The 21,622-nt window shown below is 39.4% G+C and overlaps 1 protein-coding gene across 11 annotated transcripts in view; it reads left to right on the plus strand.

Moving 5' to 3' along the window:
* The window catches only part of NEO1 (neogenin 1), a 220,275-nt gene that overhangs the window by 151,938 nt on the left and 46,715 nt on the right, over nt 1-21,622 (plus strand). For 7 of the 11 annotated variants that reach the window (XM_087744390.1, XM_087744386.1, XM_087744395.1 and 4 more), the window contains exons 8-10: nt 13,825-14,044; nt 20,091-20,245; nt 20,784-20,932. In XM_087744390.1, the coding sequence (XP_087600516.1) occupies nt 13,825-14,044; nt 20,091-20,245; nt 20,784-20,932 (524 nt within the window). The remainder of the gene's footprint in view (nt 1-13,824; nt 14,045-20,090; nt 20,246-20,783; nt 20,933-21,622) is intronic. The other 4 variants (XM_087744389.1, XM_087744397.1, XM_087744392.1 and 1 more) reach the window with 1 other exon arrangement.

The following is a 21,622-nucleotide window of genomic DNA, read 5'->3' on the forward strand; positions in this document are numbered from 1 at the left end:
TTGTGGTATTTTCTTGTTTTGTTTTGTTTTTATTGTTTCCCCTCTGCTGTTGCCACTCTCTCCTCCAAAAAAAAGGAACCGAATAATTGTGGAGCCAAAGTCTTTAAAAGACAAATGGATTCTGTATGGTTTTCCTGTTGACACATTATTACTGAAGGTGCTAAAGGAAAATAAGGAGAAAGAGGAAACTCGTACCTGGGTCTGCTTTTCTGAGTCCAAGTCACAGCTAATAGGGGCTCCTGTGTCTCAGCAATGGACATTTCACCTTGGGACTAGAGTCAGTGTCCTGTCTCATTCTTTTCTTCAGCACCATTTTATATATAACTGCTTTTTCATCTCATTGGTCAGGAGTTTTTAACAGTGGTCAATGACCAGAGTAATCCACATTTAAAATGTGGCATCTGTTGCTGTAGACTTCGCTCATGTACACTTGGAGAATAACCTCACGTTCTTGTGTGCTGTGATGCATGTGCCAAATTCCTAGGCCTCTGTGCTAGTGAAAGAAGTTATGTTTTAAAAATGTTGATGGGGTTTACTATTTCTGTTAGAGTTAGAAATATGAAGAAGCAAAAGAACGTTACCTGACTCCTTAAAAATATAAAGTAAAAAAATCTTAATTTAGAGTTCATAAGATTGGCTTGTGTGTCCTTTATGTGAATTCCCAAACATCTTGATACCTCATCTAGTTTCTATAAAAACAGTGGGTCTGAGGTAGCCTGTAAATGGTATGTGAGCAGCAGATATATATGGTCTTTAACAGAGAAATGCAGTGGAAATTAATATAGAAAGCCCTAATACCACATCTAGTAGTACTGCTGTGCCTAAAAGAGGAAAAGGGCCTAAAAGAGGAGACGTGGGGTTTGCTTGGTATCTTCTCTCCCTTTCAAAAAAAAAAAAAAAAAAAAGTTTGTACCAACCTAAATGAAAGAAAGAGAGTGCACTGCTATATGTATAAAAAAAAAAAGTAAGTCAATGTTTGATAAAGAGATTTGCAGAAATGAGTAACATTTTGACATACAAACAGCTTATTCAGTCTCATCTGTTGCAACTTCAGCTTGCCAGAGTTGTTGCTGCGGAGTTGTTTAAAGTGTCAACAGATCCCAAACTGAAGGAGATTATCTTTCACTTCCAAGTTATTTCTCAGAGAAAACCATGTAGGCTAACATTCAGATAAATCCTGTGTGTGCTGCAGCCACGTCTGAACTGGCACGCGTCAACTGCAGATATCCCAAATAGGGATATGGATGTTTTATCCAGAGGAAACTTTGAGGAGCATTATGGTCATTTAAATAAAACACTTCAGTTTAAAATCAAGGGTTATCAAAGTTATCTGCAAGAAGGAGCATTGGACAAGAGCAGGAATTGCACCTTGTGGATTAGCAACTGCAGCTCAAGGATGGGTTAATTTATTTCAGTTTAGGCTGTTACTGAGAAAAGAGAGCAAGGGAGCAATTACCCTGTGGTGTTTCTTTGAAAATACATCCTTAAATAGTCAAGTATCATAGAATCATAGAATACCAGGTTGGAAGGGGCCTCAAGGATCATCTGGTCCAACCTTTCTAGCGCAATCTAGACGAGATGGCCCAGCACTGTGTCCAGCTGAGTCTTAAACATGTTCAGCGTAGCGGAGTCAACCGCTTGCCTGGGAAGATTATTCCAGTGATTGACTGTTCTCATTGTGAAAAATTTCCCTCTCGTGTCCAATCGGAATCTCCCCAGGAGTAACTTGTACCCATTACCCCTTGTTCTCACCATGTGAGTCCTTGTAAAAAGGGAGTCTCCATCTTTGTAGCTCCCCTTTAAGTACTGGTACATGGTGATGAGATCACCTTTAAGCCTCCTTTTCTCAAGGCTGAACAAGCCCAGCTCCCTCAGCCTATCTTCATACGGCAGGCTTCCCTGACCCTTGATCATCTTGGTGGCCCTTCTCTGGACCCCCTTCAGCCTGTCCACATCTTTTTTTGTATAACAGGAACCAGAACTGTACACAGTATTCCAGGTGTGGCCTGACAAGTGCTGAGTAGAGAGGGATAATGACTTCTTTATCTCTGCTGGCGATGCCCTTTTTGATGCAACCCAGCATCCTATTGGCCTTCTTGGCCGCAGCAGCACACTGTTCACTCGTGTTGAGCTTCCTGTCCACCAGGACCCCCAGGTCCCTTTCCACGGAGCTGCTCTCCAGCCAGGTGGATCCCAGTCTGAGCTGCGCTCTGGATCATGTTTTCCCAGGTGCAGGACCTTACATTTGTCTTTGTTAAACTTCATAAGGTTCTTGTTAGCCCACTCTTCCAGGCTCTCCAGATGTTCCTGCAGGGTCCTCTCCCTTCCAGAGTGTCTACTTCCCCACTGAATTTGGTGTCATCCGCGAACTTCATCAGGCTACACTTGATCCCGTTATCCAGATCACTTATGAAGATACTGAATAGCGTTGGGCCCAATATCGATCCCTGGGGGACCCCACTTGTGATGGGTTGCCAGTTTGAAAAAGAGCCATTTACCACCATCCTCTGGGTGCAGCCCACCAGCCAATTTGTCACCCACCGCACAGACCACTTGTCCAGGCCATAACACATCAGTTTCTCCAGGAGGAGGCCGTGGGGAACCATGTCAAAGTAGTGTGGTTTGATCGTGGTACCGGTGTATTGGTACTGCTCTGCCATCAAAGCAGTGATTCAGTCCTAAACCTGGCTGCTTGAAATTGTTATTGTTAATTATTTGTAGTGTTTACAGAACTGACAGCATCTGTGGCCCTGTTACCTTGGGTATGCAAACAGTGAGTGAAAACTGAACGACACTGCAAAAAACATGAAAGGTGAGATGGAAACGAAGGCGTGGGGAAGTGATTTGCTCAAAGTGATAGAACGAGTTATTGGCAGAGTCCCAGTGAAACTTCAGGCTGAGAGAGCAATCTTGCCTAACTCTTCAAATATGCAAATGGCTGCTGCAGAAACTAACACTTTGCAAAAATACATGGTATCTTTATTAGTAACTATTCCATAAAGAGCTTTGCTCAAATGTAGCACCTTTGCTTTTGAAATAAAATTATTGCTTTCCTGTTATTATTATAAGTCAAATTACAATGTATTGTTGCAGGCTCTACTGTTCTTGAGAGATTTTTATTCTGCCTAACAGTTCAATTTATGAATTTTACATTAAGATGATAACCTGTACAGGGTTTTTTGGGGCATTTACATGCGTTTTTTCTGCCTTAGGTTCTATACGTGTGTTTTGTTTAGGGTTTTTGACTCTCTCTTCTGAAGGAATGGTCGTTAAAAAAAACTTGAATATTTTTAAAAAAATGAAATATTTCCTACTGAATTTTAAGATTGTTATGTCCATCATTTTGCCATATGTAGTTATGGTTTGAATTTCTTTCCAATAACAAAATCTGTTTAAAAGTAGTTAGTTTTGAACTCCTCGGGGATAGGTAGAGGTATGTTTGGCTTTTTTTCCTTCTTTTTTTATAATGTGAGCATGCAAAATGTATGCAGGGCTTTTTTTTCTTTACATCCTCCCCTGAAACACTGGTATCTGATCTAAACTGTGGGGTTCCTGCTTAGGTCTATAGGAGAGGCTGCCTTCCTCTGCGTGTAATGCGTCAATAAGGTCTGTCACGCCTTTTTAATGGTTGTTTTATGAGACAGGAAAAAATCAAATTGTTTCCTCTACACCAAAGCATTTCATTGTGAAATGAAAATGGGAGGAGTGTTCTTTATCAGAATGGATTTTATGACTTCCTTTGAAAAACAGGCTCATGGTCAGAATGTATTTATCAGTATATTTATGTAGTCACGATTTATTTGGTGCCCATCAGTGTCCATTTTACATTAGAATATAGAACTAAATGAATGCTTGAAAATCATAATCAGTGGGTATTATTTAGGAATTTGCTTGTTATGTATTTTTGGTGAGCTTTTTGCAAGTAGTCTGCATTGAGTGAAGAGTAAATAACTGTTCTCATTCCCAGTGGTAATGTAAATTAATCTAAGGCAATTAAAAAAAAAAAAAAAAGGGGGGGGGTGTTTTGACGGCCTGCTTTTGGCAAAAAATGTCGGCATAGAGAAATAAGTAAGCAAGCATGTCTCTTTCATTTTTTGAAGAAAACGAGGGTTGATTTTGTTTGGGGGAGGGTCTGTTCCTCAGCATGAGGGCTTGCATTGCTGTTTTAAGTCTGCTAGAGACAAAGCTGATTCAGAGAGCTGTGTCAGGTTCTTGGCCTCAATCCTCTTCCTTCTTTGAGATGATCTGGGGAAATGCTTGTGTGAAACAGTAGCTAGTTGATTCAGGATGATAAAGCTGCAAAAACTTTTATAGTACTGAAAAGAAGAGGATAATTATGTCCAGGTTTAACTCCTTGAAATGGCTTCCCCATGGGTTCAGATGAACACCCACCTCCCAGGGCAGGAGTGGGAGATGCTTCTGTGGGAGCTGGGTGCTCCTCCTAGCCCGGCTTGGTTCTCTGACTGCACCCACAGTGGTTGATATTGTCTGTGTCCCCTTGGGCAGCCCAATTAAACTCTTTGTTTCAGCCAACAGTTTCATGTGCAGCTGAGACCATCTAATGGAGGAAAGTCTGTAGTTCTGCCACATCCTTTGAAGCAGTTCTGGTGTCTGTCATACCCTTTCAATACCTCCAGCTCTCTTGTAGCCTGCATGGGAAGTTGTATGCTCTCTTTTCTGGACTAACGAGGCAAATTGGCTTTGGGGTCTGGGCTATAAAGCCAATACAGGGCTTTATGTATGTATATATATAAGTACAGCCAGTTCTACAATGTGTGAGGGGGAAGTGAGAGAGGAGAATCTCTTCTATTCAGCAGAGGTAAACTCCCAGGCAACATCACCTCATTTTCCCATCAGTCCTTAATTGTGTGTTAATAGTCAAAAGTAGTTAAAATACTACAGAAGTTAAAAGCATTGGCTTATTTAATAAGACCAGTATATAAGTGCATAGGAAAAATGCCCAGGGTTGAAAATTGCTGGCAACTTGGAGGTTTCTTTGGCCAGGTAGAGTGGTGAAACAAAGAGACGCCAAGATTCTGTTGCCATGTGAACATGTCATTAGAAAAAAAAAAAGTCACTGGAAAAATACCATTATGAAAGATTCTACTATTTTTCTGTCTGTTTTGATACCAAATGTCTTTTATATACAATAGTAAGCATTATTAATGGATTTTTCAGTTAATCACAACAAGTAATGTGTAAAATACTGCAATGTAAACCATAAAAACTCTGTATGTTTTAATTTCTGAGCCCGTTGTCCCTGATCTGTAATACACCACTGTTACGCAGTCGTGCAGGCGTGAGGCAGCCTTTATGGGGTCAGTTCCTCAGCAGATGTGCTTTGTGTTTCTGAATGGATCGTGCAATTTTAATTTTAGAAGTAATTTCAAGGTTAGTAGACTTTATGTCCAGCTGGCCACAGTTGTGTTTTCTTGTAGGTGTTGGTCTGAATGTTCTTATGTGTTTTCTTTTTCTGACAAATTTCCTTGTGTAGCAAAATCCCACACAAAGTTCTGCAGTTTAAATTATCTCATGAAGCGCAATTTTGTATACAACTATTGATATAATTTCGAATTTTCTCATTATATACATTATATATTCATTATATACAGCAGAAATCAGTTTAATACACTCTTCTTTCCATGTCTGTTTATTCATTTTTTCAGTTTTGCATGAAAGCATCTCTTAGTAGAAGAATAGGAGTCTGATAGATTTCTTTTAATTAGTTTTTCCAAGGGAAGGAAGTAATTCAGTTACAGTAACTGATCTATTGAGACAAAGTACCAACTTCAGCATTGTGGCCATTTGTCCTAGAAGAACTTATTAGGGCCCGTTAACGTGTTTTTCTTTGGTTATGGTATCATGCAGGGAACTACTAGGAATAACAAGATGATGTCCCTTCTGTCATAAATTTATGAATTAAGCATTGGAAGAAGGACAACAATTTGATATGAGTAAGAACACAGGGGGAAAAAAACAGAAGAGAAAGCAAGATTTTAAAGGATAGTTGTATAGCATGGACTTATTCATTTTATTATTTCATACTTACTACATTGCAACCAGTAACTGCTGTATTTTTTGAATACTATGAGGAAAAGTGTACAAAAGAAAATCAATGGGTTTTGACTATGACTCTTTGAAGTATCACAGTTTCTTAATCCTGATCAAAGTTGAATCCTTCTGTTCTGAAGCAAGAGGAATGATATCATATAATAAGCTCAAATTTAGGAAAACAGTGTATTAAGTAAAAGTAAGAAAAATGTTTGAAAGTCTTGATTACCTTTCCAGAATCAGTTAAATAGTGATTTATGTGAAAAATATTATTTATCGAGTAAACAGTTTTATCCGAATACCCCAAGTCAAAATTAAACATATCGGTATTTTTTTCTTAAGGTATACAGTTAAAATATTAAAGATGTTTAGAGATCTAAATGTCCTAGGTCCTAGTTTTGGGTCTCAATGTCTTTGGAATGAAACTGAACTGGGAGGTGCAGTGCAGTCGCTGTTGAGTGGTAAGAGCTAGGCCAAAGTGAAAACTATAGAGTCCATATGATGTGGGTGCTGGGCTCTCAGAAGCAACTGGTTCACCCTCCAGTGCCTCTCCTGCCTTCCGATGTAGACATAGCCTCAACCACAGTTCAGAAATCCCTGACGCTCTCATTTGACGGGCACTGTAACTGTGACTTTGTGAGCAGTTAAATATGGCCAAGAATAGTCTAAATATGGCCACTAACTAGTTTCTAAAGTGTTTATACATCTTAATTTCATACATTTCAATACTATCTTCATGAGGTGGGTTGTAGCAGTGGCACACTCGTTACACATACGAGGTAGCAAAGGAAATTGGACTCGTCCCAGGTCATTCAGATAACAGTGGCAAAGCTGAAGCAGATAACATTCCTATTCCGCCTTTCCTTTGTGTAGTATATCCGATGGTATAATTGGAATGTTATTGCCCAAAGCAGGAGGAAGCCATGAATATGCCAATAATGTGCCACAGGAGGAAAAAAGGAGGAAAAAGGAAATCTAAACCGGAGGGGCTGGACAACATGGAAAATATTTCTAATTATTAGCTAACAAGTATAGCATTTCAATTACTAGTTTTCAGGTGTGGCATGTTTGACAGCGTTGTTTTTAAAAGATCACATCAGCATCCTGAAATGATGATGATAGAGTAGCACCACAGACACACGTTCAAATTGTTTGTTATCTCGCCGCAGTGAATTATGCTAATAGCAGTGGGGGTCATTTTTCCTACATGATTAAAAGCTGGGTACCACATTACTGTATCAAGCAGAGAGGCACCTGTAGCCTTTGCCTCTTAGACTTTACCAGCCTAATGCTGGTAAAATGAATCCTTCACTGGCAAAAGCACAGTGTTTTCAAGTTATAGAAGTCATTGATGGTTATTCATTTGTTTGAGTCCAACTCCTTCTAGGTATTTGCGCACTCTGTGAAACATTTTAATAAAATAGTTGCTATAGGTGACGTCTGCTCAGAAGAAACCCTTGGAAAGAGCAGCTGGACAGAAGGGACTTGAGAAATTAGCAGTCCAGACGTGTGTCCTCACATCTTTATTCTGCACAGCAAAATGAGCTGGGAACCTCAGCGTTTGCAAAACACAGGTCTGGAGGGAGAGAGAGAAGGAATCTTCTCTTGCACTGGATCAGTGGGATTCGTCCGAGGGTTGTCTTAGCTGAAAGTCTTGGTGTTGCAGCATAAATGCACAACGCTACGTGTTGCAATCCTGTATAAAGTGAATGTACCATGGGTAAAAATAATTTCTAGTGGAAAGTTAAGAAAATCCTACTTTCTTATTTTTCTGCCTACCTCACCCTGTTGGTGGATTGCTGGATGTCCTGCAATGACTACGTTTCAGTATTTGAACATCACCCGTATTTGTTTAGCAGTTTAGACATTGTTCTATTGCCCAGGTTACTACATAAGCATTAGAAAAATTATTGTGCAAAGCAGGAAAAGGACTGCTTGAAATATTTTGCTTTGTTTTTAACTTATTTTCATTAGCTTTTAACTTTGTTAAATGCAGACTGATGAATCAAGTGGCTTTCCTTGTCTATTGATCTAGAATTGAAATTATATTGCAACAGTTTTAATGTATCCTCTTAGCAATATTTAACCTTGGTCTCCCCCTCTCAGCCCCTGACTGCAGTGGAGCCACTGTTTAAGGACTGATTCATTTTATGTCAGCTGTTTTGCTGAATGATTTCTTTCAAATGCTATTCAAGACAACATGCTATGTCTTCAACTGTACAGCCTTTGTGTGATGCCAAATTGAGCAAGGACTTTTTCTTGATCCCTTAGAAAAACACAAGCTCAGAAAAACTGATATATCAGCAGTGGTTGGAAAGATAAATCTGTTGTATATATGTCTGGCATGCAACAACGTCATTCTTTTTCTATGTTCTTAGCATGTCACATGCTGAATATGCATATTTTATGGTTTTTTTTTTTAAAAATGAGGTTAATGTGAAACTGTGTAGGAATAGGCCTGCAAAGAATATTCCAGAGTATAGTTACTTTTAAAAAAGTGATGAAATATACGTTAGAAAGAAGAGACTTGTTTTGCATGTTACTTGTTACACCATGCTTTAAAGCTTTAAGTAATAAAGCTGCTCCCTTATTGGCATTAAAACTAATTTTAGTGTATTTACTCATTAACACAGCTCTGCACTGCTGAGCATTCTGCTCGCACGGCTGTGTACAAATCAGTTTGTAATGGCACTCAAGGCATTTTGAGGAAGAATAGGGAGAAAAGGAAAGGAAATAACCTAGTCTTCTAAATACGTTCCACAGCTATCAACAGTACCAAATTGCTACCAAGCTGGTATTTAATTGCAGCTTCCAGTGAGTGAGTTTTCATGCCTATTCATTGCTTACCTTACTTGTACGATTTACAAGTCCTTTGTGCTTTTATTTGGATCACAGTTTATTTTTCAGATGCCACTAGTTTTTTGTTGTGTTTGACCGATCTACCTATAATGCTGTCAGAAGGATTATTTCTGATTTTGAGTCTTGCACAAGGATAAAACTGGGTTTCTGTGAATCTGGGAAATCTTGGCGGCTCTCCCAGACTCTTCATCTTGATTCCTGCAGGTTCTTCAAGCACTGTGTGCAGATCACTTAAGTAAAAGGTGGACCTATTTCATTATATAGGAAGACAAATACATGAGTATGTGGGATGTGTTTTGGATTAAGCAGATGAATTTTAAAAATTTATCAGGGGAATATTCTTCCTTCACGAAATTTCAGCATTTTTTTTCAATTTAATTATTTTTAAAATATTTGTATTACATTTTAACTAAATAGAATGATTTTTAAAGGTAGGTAAGATGCAGCTTTTGTGTCAAGAACATGTAATTTGAAGCAGATCACCCGACAGTATTATCAAGACACGTTAAGAGAAACCAAAATATTAATGTAAGGTGATGGAAGACACGTGGTTTGCATTTTGAGCTCTAAAAAGACAACTGCTGTACTGCAGAATGGCAGTCTGATACTGTTCTTTGGAGTTTTGTTCTTCGTAAGTCCATAGAATCATAGAATCATTAAGGTTGGAAAAGACCCTTCAGATCATCGCGTCCAACCGTTAACCTATCACTGCCAAGTCCACCACTGAACCATGTCCTTGAGCACCATGTCTACCCTTCTTTTAAATATGTCCAGGGATGGAGACTCAACCATTTCCCTGGGCAGCCTGTTCCAGTGCCTGACTACCCTTTCAGTGAAGAAGTTTCTTCTAATATCCAACCTAAACCTCCCCTGGCGCAGCTTGAGGGCATTTCCTCTCGTCCTATCACTTGTTACTAGGGAGAAGAGACCGACCCCCACCATACAGCAGAAATTCATCTCCTGCAGTCTTCCTAGAGTTAAAATGAACAACTGAAACGGTGGTTATAAGGAATTTGTGTATTGAAGTGGCAACTGCCTGTTGTGCTGGATAAGAAGTGTCTTAACTTTCTTTTTAAAAAATGGAGGCACTTCACATGTTAAGTAGTTTTAATAAATGTGTGAAGTAATCAATCAAAGAGTTCACCAGAACAGTTCAGAAGATGGTACTTCAGAAAGCATTTGGCTGATGCAGCTGTAAAACACAAGTTTGTTTTTATAACAGCTTCCCTACAGATTATTCCTCAAACTGTTTCATGGTTTTAAATAATATTATTAATGTAATTAGCTAATAGAAGGGTAGGAAATTAAAGCTCTCTGCAAGGGGAAAATATTCAGTTGAAGTGTAAAGTGAAATTTGAAATGAAATGGGAGTCAATCAAGCAGGCACTCTGGGAAAGATGCTGAAAGCTACGGGCACCAAGGAGGTTTTTGCACAGTACTGTACCTTGTTCCTCAGTAGCAACATGATATGGAAGGAGTAAAGATATGTGCAGTGACTAAGTCTCCAGTCCAAGGGAACTATTAACATGTGCTCAAACATAAACATGGGAGAAGCCTGGCTGATGTAACCGAGACCATACATGTGACACTGAATTGGCGCTCTAATTGTCATTTAGGAGCAGACAGGTGATAGTTGGGAAGATCCCCTGACCCAGGACTCTGCATTTGTCAGTGTTGAACTCTGAGGTTGCCACCAGCCCACTTCTCCAGCCTGGCAGGTTCATCTCTCTGCCAGTGTATCTACTGCTCCTCCCAATCTGGTATAACCTGCAAACCTACTACGGATGATCTCTGTCCTGTCATCCAGGTCACTGATGAAGATATGAAACCCTCTCTGTCCCAGAATCAAGCCCTGGGTAATGCCACTCATAACCCGGGCTGCTGGTTAGTCTTCACCCCATTCACCATGATGCTGGGAGCCTGTTGGGCCAGTCAGCTCCCCACATGCCCCACCATCCACCCGTCCAATCCAGATTTGGCTTTCCTAATTCCATCTCTGCGTGCCTGAGTGGTGTTTCTGTATTTCGTTTGGTTAGACATTTTGGTCTCTGTTTTTGCTTCCTTTACACTTTCTGTGCTTAAGCGGGGCCAGGTGTTCCCTGTTCAGCCAAGCTGCCTTCTTGCTGTGCCCATTTGTTTTCTTGCATGTAGGAAAATGGATCGTTCTGGGGTTGTGAGAGGTTTGTCCCTGAAGATCAGCAAGTTCTCCTGATCTCCATTGCCCATAAGGGCAGCCGTCCATGGGATTGCACATGCTCAAGTTTCTTCTTCTGTAGTTCAGTGTCTTGATTATGCCCAATGCCTTCCTCAGGATCTTAAATTGTACCATCTGAGGGTCATTTCAGCTAAGGATGCCATTGACTATCAAATTGCTGAACTAATTTTCCTTATTTATGAATAGCAAATGTAGGAGAGCATCTCTCCTGCTGGGTCATCAAGCACTGGTGTCAAGAAGTTGTTTACAAGACACTTCAGTGCTCACTGCTCTGAGAAATGGTGATGTTGTAGGTTGGAGTAAGGTTATAGCAGTAACTGTAAGTGCTGATGACTTTAGCTAGAACCTTTTCTGCCCCGAGACCCTGCTGTTGCTCCTTGGTATATTGCACTGTGCCATCGAACAAGGGGTGAAGCTGTGTAATGAAATATCCTGTACTGAGTAGTCTGCAATAACAAGGTTAGCCTTGGGGGCACAGGGGCCCTGTCTCAGTCCAGAAGAAGAGCTAAAATGTGGTGCATTTCTGTAAGAAACCTAATTACGGGAACATAAAAATAGTTTAGATTTTGCAATGAATGTGAAATTAATGGTGTAGTCTATTGATCGGGGGGGGTGGGGGTGCTGGAGAATACATAATTGTGATCTGTGGCTATTACAGTGTGGAAAAGGTAATTAAGAAGATATTCTTGAGTACTCGTCTTTCTGTGATCTGTATTTTCAGTGCCAAAATATGTATGTTTCTAGCTCTGGGAGCCTTGCGGAGTCCTGTAAAGATGCAGGTATTGAAGTAAAAAGTCTTGATTTTAGTATCAAAGGAAGAAGAAACATGTAATTGAAATGTAATTAAATTGGTGATTGTATTTACACCAGTACTTGTTGGGGGAGCGAAGCTTTCCCAGTTGACAGGATGGGCAGTATCTGAGAGAGGAGATGAAACGTGAATGGGAGCTTTGGGAAGGGTGGAAGATGCGATGGAGCAGTAGCAGGCACACTGGCACACAGGAAGGCCAGGCGTTGTCCCCATGGAGCTGGGCCTCACTTGTGGTGGTCGTTGGTCCCAAGAAATAGACCCTTGTCTTTGTGATATTGCGGATGGTAGTATTTCCTGTGAAACAGTGAAGTGTTTCATAGTTCTGCCCACATACTTTTATTACATTGTGCAAGTCTGATAAAAGCAAATGGTTTGTTCTTCCAGCATTGTCAGTAGTCGCCGGGAAATAGAAATGAAAAAAATGAGAGTTTGCCAATTCAAGACCTACGTGTCAGATGATGCTTTGGTTGACAAAATTTTTTTATAATTTAAAATCAGGTCGTTGGTGATGATAGACGTCTCAATGCAGCTGAGACATTCTCAGTGTGTCTGCCTAAAGGTTTGGTTGTTCAGATAACATTGTATGGTTTAGCCAGGTTTTTTGCCTGCAGTTTTCTCCTCATCATTTGAGACACAAGTCTACATATTATGTTGAGTGGAGATGCTGCAGCTCTCAACAAAAGCTGTATTAGCCCTGAACTCTTTCTGGGGAAAATCTGAACCATTTTAGTGAGTTTCCATAATTAATAAGCAAATAAAGGTATTTGGCCGCATAGATTCCTGTGTGGAAAATGTCATCGGGTCACTTAGGCTTGGTAAACAGTTAAGAATCCAGAAAAATTCAGGGTAGCCTGAGCTTTAGGTTTTTATTACTAATTGTGCTTCCTGTAATACTCTGTGGTAATTGGGGTCCAGCTGCTCAGAATATTACTGTTAGATTTACTGGATGGATTGCTTTAATAGGATTTGGAGAACAGCTATTTGTACATTACAGCTCGTGCTGTTAACTTGCCAACCTTTTAATGTAATAATCCTGGAGATTTGTCCTAGCTTTAAAGTAGTAATACAGGAAGACATACATGACTTACCCCAAAAAGTCTGTTAAGTCTTTGTATAATGTGAAGCAAGAGTTGTTTATGCTTGTTAGTATCTTTGTAAAATGATGTGATATATGTTATGAGAGGGAGGAAACGCATTGATGGAAAGAAAACAATGATCTTAGTGAAAGTTAGGAAAAAGTCTCTATTTCCACTGCCATATCAAGTTTGTCACCACATCTTACCACTGGCAGTAGTAGAACCCAACCAGCTCAGAAAGCAGTTACCGTGTGAACGGACCTCAGTCTTTAATTGCACAACCTGGATGACTTTGCACTTCTTAAATGATCTTTGCGTATTCTGTCTGTCATTTTTTTATGATTGAGAACAGTATAAATGAACTCTGCATGGTAATGAAATAAAGTAGAAAATTGGATCTGGATGTATTTTTTAATAAATAATACAAGTTGGGTGTTTTTATTGGTAAATGTTTGGTGTTACATCTGGTTTACAAAGAAATGAAAGTATTGTTTGCCGCTGGTATGTCCTCTTACGAGGTCATATTTTATCCTCAGTTTTCACCCTTCCCTTTCCCTTGCCACTTCCATTACAATGGAGATTTGGTCTGCTTGCTCGACAGTGACGTGTCCTTTAATATTTCCCATTAGTTTTCAGTAGTTACCTTTGCCTGCATGTCAGCCTTCAGTTTAATGGCCTTTTTTGTGTGTGTTCATTTTCTTTTGTTTCCCATCGTGGTTTTGTTTATTTCTTTTGTGTTTTTTTTCTGTTTTCTTTTTTTAAACCGTGGTGATGTTTGCCCTTCATATTCCCCAATGTTTGCACATGACAAGATGTTGCCATCCCAACATTACCTCCCACTTCACTGACCAGTGCCACTAATGACCATCTAGCACCAGCTACAACAGGACCGTTGCCTTCAGCCCCGCGGGACGTCGTGGCCACCCTCGTCTCCACTCGCTTCATCAGACTGACATGGCGGACGCCTGTATCGGACCCTCAAGGAGACAACCTCACCTATTCAATCTTCTACACCAAGGAAGGTATAAACAGGTAAAGATCTTGACGTGTAAGATGGGTCGTGCTCTTTCATGACTCTTCTTCATGCTAGCTTTGCTTAGAAGCACTATAAAGATTACGTCTTTAATGCTCAAAGCCTTATAGGCTGCAGAGTCAGAGGGGTTGTGTTCCCTTCGCTCCCCTCCTGCACCCTGATGAGAGGATTTATTTGCTTTGTTGCTGCATATACGCGTTCTTGTGGGCAATGCTTGTGCATGTTTTTGATTGACTGCAAACAGTTGCTACCTGCTTTTAGCAGACTGCTTAGAAACAAAGAGCAAGCATAGACTGTAACACCTCTTCAGCAGCACTGACACCGCTATAAATGCCATCCACCACGGGCACAGAAACATCCTCCAGATAATCCATGTGCTGTTGAGAGAGAGCAGTCACTTCAGGCTTTAAAACCCTGTAAATGTAGTCTGATTCTGGAGACAACCATGTGGTGGATGTCGGTTAAATGTTGTGGTGGGTGTCAATTAAATGTTGATTCTTTTCTAGTAATCCCTGTAAATAGAAATTTCATGAATGTGAAGCATTCATGAGATTTTGATATTTTATCCCAATGCTTTAGTTCAATCTACCCCTTTTTCTTCCTGATGGAATCTACTGCTCAGAATTACAGTTTCAAATTTTTGTGATAAGTTCGAAGAAGTTGGAGCTAACAATCATTTTGAGCAATGCTTAATTAATTGCAAAATAGCTTATCAGATTTATTACTCAAGAGAAAATGATCTGTCTACTTACTGACTAAAGCGTGAGACTCAAAGTTAAGAAAGTCATTTGAAGATAATATAAAATGCACTACTGCTTGTGGTGAATTGCCACTTTTTCGTAATTCTGTGGATAGACATCTCATCCAGGCTCATGACAATTAATTGAGGGAATTAGTAAAATTTTCTTTGCCTCACAAATGTTATTTTTCTAGTACTTCCTTACTTTGGTAATATTCATTCTTATTGGAGATATTTTAAGTGAGACAGGAAAAATGGTGGGATCTTGCCAGCCATTCTTTCTTCTTGCCTCTTCTCCTTCACGTTTCTGGTTGTTACTGCTCTACCTGCTGAGTTTTTAGAAAGTAATTTGCTGGAGGTGGCTTCATGCCTCTCCCTGTACTACTTTGGAGGAAACAAAATGCATCCCCTTCCACTACATACAAGACTAGAAATCTAGAAAACATTCCTCTTGGGCCAAACATGTGCAGAACAAAGGGAAAGAGGCATCTCATAATTCGTGGTGAATAAATTAGGAAATTACAGGACAATCTGCAGAACCTGCTGTTTCCAGTTCTTGCAGAGCAACCCTCCGGCTTCGGTTAATGTTGTCCCCAGAAAGATTGCAACATACTTAAGCTGGTGCTTATATGTAAGCAGGTGGTTTCATTGACTTCAATGAGATCTTTGTTTGCTTAAGTGCCCTTCTGGATCAGGGTTCAAAGCAGGCTCTGAAAGCCTTTTATTAGCACATACTCACTATTTTCTCAACTTCACCACTCCTTTGCATTTTTTGAAGTTGGTTTTTTTTTTTGTTATGCCTCATAAAGACAGTTGGTATCACACATTTCACAGATTGGTATGAAAATACTGTGAAATCCTGCCATTGAACCTGGATTTAGAGAATGAGAACAATGAAATTAAAAAAAAAAAAAAAAAAAAAAAAAAAGTTCTGTTTACCATTTTGATGTTACGTGGTAATTTTTGACCAGGTGGTTGGGCCTTGTGGAAATGTTGGCTGGTTATTAAACAAAAAAATAGATGAGTGTGTCACACGCAACTAAGCAGTCAGAAATCAGAAAAATTTTGAAGTCAAGCTTGGATGTGCAACCCTCCTTTCTTTCTCAGCATTATAAAACACTGCTTAAATGATTGCTTGCAGTCCTTGAATTATACATGATCGTGTATCTTTGCTGTGGTTTTAGGTGCATACGTACCGTCTCCTCATACTATTTTTTTGCCTACATGTACTATTTCCGTTGCATGCATTACTGGATCCTTTTAGTAACCTAAGCATTGTCTCTTCCTCGCTTGTATTTGAGCAGTGATCAAACAAGGTATTTGATTTATTTACCTTTTAAATGGGGCTTGTGAAAAATGAAAAAAATACATATAACGTGGAATGGCTTAGCTGGATATTCTGACATTTCTAAACCATCTTTAAAGGGCTGTAGAGAGTGATCTTCATATTGTGAATTGTAGGAGCACTTAAATCTCTCTGCAGTATACAAGGTGTGCGGTTCCCGAGGTATCAGCCACCTCAGCCACCACTGATTTATGTTCCTTTTATTTTTATCTGTTCACTGAAAGGAGATCCACAGAAACTGGTAAGGTGTTCCTTAACTTTGCCCTTGGAACAACTTTAGAGGACTGCAAGATGTGTGGAAGATGATTCCCCTTGCCCCATAATCATGGGGCACTCCTGGGAAAGGCTGTTCCTGTGCCCTGTGCCTTCCCTTTTTGCCACCAGCAGCTTCAGCTGCCAAGGGGTGCCCTCTGCCCCCACCCCCAGAGAAACTAGATATTTCACCTTTTTAATTCAGCGTGTGCTTGCAGAACAATGTTACAGAAGATTTGTAAGCAGCAGAAAAAAAGGAATTACAGCAAAAATGCAAATGCTGCCAAAGTTGTAGTGGTTGCTTTTATCACTTCTTGAAATGATTAAAGCTGGTTCTGATAGTATGTGTTGTCTGCTGAGGAGGAGTGAGTGAGAATAAATATCGCTAGGACTTGGAGGTTACTCTAACAGAGAAACAGAAACTATCTATGGAAGAGGAGCATTTCAGAGCCTGGAAATCGGCCATGAAGATGGGAGTCAGCAGAATGTCACCAGCTGGTGGCATGTCTTCGCATTGGCTTGGTGATGTCAGAGAGAGGCTTTTATTGAGGCAATTACATACGAATGAAGTGGGTGTCACATGGCTTTATTGTCACACCTCTAGAAGAACTGAAGATCAGATAGAAATTACTGTCTTCCTTATAGATTGTATAGCTACACGGTTCTTTCACCCTTACATTAGGCATTCCAAATTGAAAACAGTTCCCCTGAAAAGGGGATGAAAATTCAAATGTGTTGGGGGGGCAAAGGGAGGTTTAATTCTGTGAAACTTTAGACAAGCACTGAGGCAGAAGAACTCCAGACTTTTTGGGCAAAAATAAAAGGAATAGCTAGCACATCGCTGGTACAAGATGGTAAATCATATGTGTGAAATATTCAAATAATATTAAACCCATGGTTCAATGTAGTGTGCTTCAAACACAGAAAATGGAGTTTAATTGTGTGTAATCACACTGTCAAAATGTCTCTCTGAGCTCACTTGCCAGGCTCTACAGCTGACATGGCTGGCACAGGCGATATTCACTTTTTAATAATTCCCCGAAGGTTGTTTTTTGTTATAAGTGTAACTTTAAACTTTACATTTCCAGATTAACAGTTGTGTCTGGTTTTGAAGGAGAGGCTTTTTCCCTTAGGTACTTGATAGCTATTTTAAACCTTAAGTCTGGTTTACAAAGCTCTTTAATTGGGGATTAAAGTGGAATGAGTTAGAATAGTCATAATGTTCTGTAGGGTAATATAGTTATTCATATAGACCATCTGTTTTGTTACCTATTATGCCTACCTAAACACATCAGAGCTCATAAAAGGTGCTCAAAGCTCCTGAAGAAAGGGCATAAATGAGAGATTCATGTAGCACTTAATTAGATTAATCTCAACATATTTTTAACCTACTGTTGTGACGGAAGGCACAGTTCCTGGTTATTACTGAAAATTGCAATACTTTGACGTGTCTATTTATTTTTTGATAAATGTTGTTTTTCCATTAAAATAACTTGATTTTTTTTTTAATTTTAAATAATAACCTTGGATTGCTGGTTTTTTTTCCCTAGATAAAATCAGTGAGTGCATTTACACTTGAGGCAGAAAATGCAATATATTTTGCATGTCAATGGGAGATGAATGTTATTCCACAGCTGTGAATCAGTTGGCACTTATTCTGGGTTTTCAAATACCATCATTGTATCTAAGACACGTCTTAAAGGAAACTATCCATTTGAAAATGTGTTTTCCAGCAAACATTTTGTACTAGCTATAACTGGAAAAGTTAGTGAGGGGAAATATTTATCTTTTTCCCCGCCTGCCCCCCCACTCACTTTCATTCTGTGGTGGGTATGATATTTCTTTAGTGTCTGTGTTGCTCTCTGTCAGCTTCTTTCTTGCAAAAAATACTTTATAAACATTAGAAGAAGAAAAATCTTCTGTGAATATTTTTAATTCAAATATGCTATAATGATGTTGCTTATTTAATGATGGAAATTTAAAAACAAAATCTGAAATAAATTTAGCTGCCTATGCGATGCCATTTTAGCTCAACTTTCATGAAAGAGAATATTCTAGAAAACGTGTTTAAATAGATCTTTAGTTACAGTAAGGGTACTGTTTCCCTCTGTATAGATACAGTGTAATAGTGCAGAAATCAACAGGGATTTCAAAATGTTTTCAACCAAGTTGTGCTAAATCAACTGTACCAGTTGCTTTAAAAAGAAAAAATTTAAAAATGGGGATTTTGGCATCATATTTTCATGATATAAACTAAAGCATAATGGCTGGAAGGTAGGAAAGGGAGACTGTGGAATTATTTTTGCCTCGGTTTCTGCATTACAAATGATTTAGTAGCAGCTAATCATTGGGATGAGAATCGTCTGCCCTCTACTGTAGAGCTAAACAAAGTCTAGCAGACAAAAGAGAAAGAATTGTATTCAAAGCAGTGACATTTTCCCTTTATTTTCTCAGTGGGGAAGTGTTTGATTTCTTCCTCCGTAATACTGCTTTTATTTGTATTTACAGGGAGTAGGTAGCGTCTTTTCAAGGAAGGACAGTGTGTAGATGTCGTTACCCAAACGTAGTTCTGTGAAAGTTCACGTGACAACAGCAATGTGTTGGAAATAAAGGCTGCAGTTAGTTGATGATTAATCTTTTAATCTTCCCCTCAATCCTGAGCTTGATAAGAACCAATTGAGTTTCCTGAACTATGCTCAGCGCAAGACCGGGCTTCCCCAGGGGGGAAGCAGCAGGTTCCCCCGTGACTGGGAGGTGCGATGGAGGTTCACTAAACACAGGGCAATAATCCTTCCAGTTGTCTCAGTACACAGAGTGTATTCTCCCAACTGGATTACAGTTTTCAGCTTGCAAAATGTCAGCCTTTTTGCTGAGCCTAACATAAATGCTCTTTCCCACACAGTGCACTCTTTCTTTGGGCTCTGGCAGACAAAACTGGGGGGTCCAGTAGCCTGGAACGGTCTCCTCAAGCATCTTCATGCCTATCTGAGAGAAGCCCCTCTCATGTGCCCGATGCCCAGTGCACGATACGAGTGTGAACCGCTGCTGAAGGACGGTTTCTGCTCGCACGTCAGACTGAATGAGAGCAGCAGAGACATGGGCAGACGCTGCCTTTTGTTGACTCCAGTACTTGTGGATATCATAAATGCCACAGCTGTCTGCCTGGGTGTATGCGAGTCAGAGCCTGTGGATGTTTTTAAAAAATCTAAATATTAGGGAGGAACTAAGTAAAGTTTGGAGGTAGAAGAATACATTAAAACGGCTTCTTTGAAAAATACACAAAAAGCAGTCCCATGATATTAACAAAAATGCCTCAAATCTCGCCAGACTCTGTGTAGGCTGCTTAAATATTTTTTTCTTCTGGCTTCAGAGTAGTAGGATAAACTGTCACTATGAATTATCGCATGCTGTTACCAGAATAACAAAGAAACTACTTAGAATTTTGTGATGTCGAGTGTAATTTATTCTTTTACTTCAGTGCATTTTTTTTAAAGAGAAGTTACAAAATTGGAAGCTGTTTGTCACCAGCAATTTTGGCATATTATTGTTTTCTTGTGTAGTCAGTGCAGTACAAATAACCATATCATTAACACATTAGATGTATGCAAATGGAATGCATCTTAGTAGCAACTATTCCTTTATTTACCCCTCAAAAACCTTCTTACTAATCAATGACTGTTTCTGTGCCCAAACCTTTTGTTTCCTAAAGGGAACGCGTTGAAAATACAAGTCGTCCTGGAGAGACACAAGTGACGATCCAAAACCTGATGCCAGAAACAGTTTATGTCTTTCGAGTTGTGGCTCAGAACAAGCATGGACCCGGAGAGAGCTCAGTACCGCTGAAGGTGGCAACTCAGCCTGAGGGTAAGCTGTAAATATTTCGAGTCTTCTTGACTTTGGGATGGATTTTTTTTGTTTCCCTCTTTCAAGACCTTTCCCAGAATAAGTTGATACTCTTAAAAGTTGCACTTGCAGACCATAGTGTCAAAATGATTTTCCAAGTTACCATGTTGGTATGCTTATATGATTTATTCTCACTCTTATGAAGAACTGATAAGACATTCCTTGTTAAATTCTCTAAAGTTTCTGTTAGAAAAGAAATACTTTTAAATTGTCATTAACTGAAAGAGAACAAAAGAAAACTTGAAGAAAATGCAAAGTGTGTGATTTGTTAGGATCATTCGGGACAAAAGGAATGTGACCCAGGGAGCAGGATCTCCTTCAGAAATTTGGTCCCACCTTTACACCCCACAATGAATCCATGTGAAATGCTGAAATGTGAAAAAATACTCATCTTTGAACTGGAGTCGGTTAATAGTGAAGTTGATGCTAAAATAACTAGCTCCTGAAAATATTAATGGTTAGGCTTGGTGACTAGCAAAGTTTCATGCTTACATTTCAGTTCAGCTTCCTGGTCCAGCACCCAATATCCGAGCGTACGCCAGTTCACCCACCTCCGTTACTGTCACCTGGGAAACGCCGTTGTCTGGCAATGGAGAAATCCAAAACTACAAGCTCTATTACATGGAGAAGGGACAGGACACTGAACAGGTACAGAGCCTGGCTCTTCCTGTGATGTACAATGCCATCAACAGCCTTTTTTCTTTTATTATGTTTTCACCTTAGATTTCTAGAAACACCTTGTGAAGCGTCCATTTTTCTGATAGACTGAATCCTTTAGCCTAAAATACAGAAATATTTAAAATTAGAAATCCAGCATGAAATCTATATGTCTTGGAATTAAAGCAATATTTGATGTGATGGCTTATTTAGGCATTCATCAGCATCAAGAAGTATTTGGGGATGTCCATCATATCACAAGAGGAAAACTCAAATAATAGCTATATCATCATTTAACAGTTCTGGTTCAGATAGTGTAAAGGATGCTTGCATAGTTTTTATAGGTTGGCAGGTTTTATTTTAGTATAGTAGGCTAATTACTTATTTTAGCATCATCCTTAACCTGAACTGTTCTTGCTTCTTGAGTTCTTTGATCCAGTGATTGATATTTTGATAGTGGTGAGTGTCTGATTGATTAAATTTTCTTATGATTCTACTGGAAGAATCCAGTATGTTCTGTGCAAGTATAGGTTGCCACCTGAGAATAGTCACAACTTTGGGAGGATTAATCCCAGCCATTTAATTTCCCATCCGATTGCGTATGAATATGACTCCAGCTTTAAAAAAACCTAAGGGAAGATTATTTTTGTTAGCATTTACAATAATTTTTGACAGAAATTT

Source organism: Nipponia nippon, unplaced genomic scaffold, assembly GCF_047370975.1.
Source record: "Nipponia nippon isolate SJK-2023a ecotype South Korea unplaced genomic scaffold, ASM4737097v1 scaffold_9, whole genome shotgun sequence".
Classification (NCBI taxonomy): Eukaryota; Metazoa; Chordata; class Aves; order Pelecaniformes; family Threskiornithidae; genus Nipponia; species Nipponia nippon.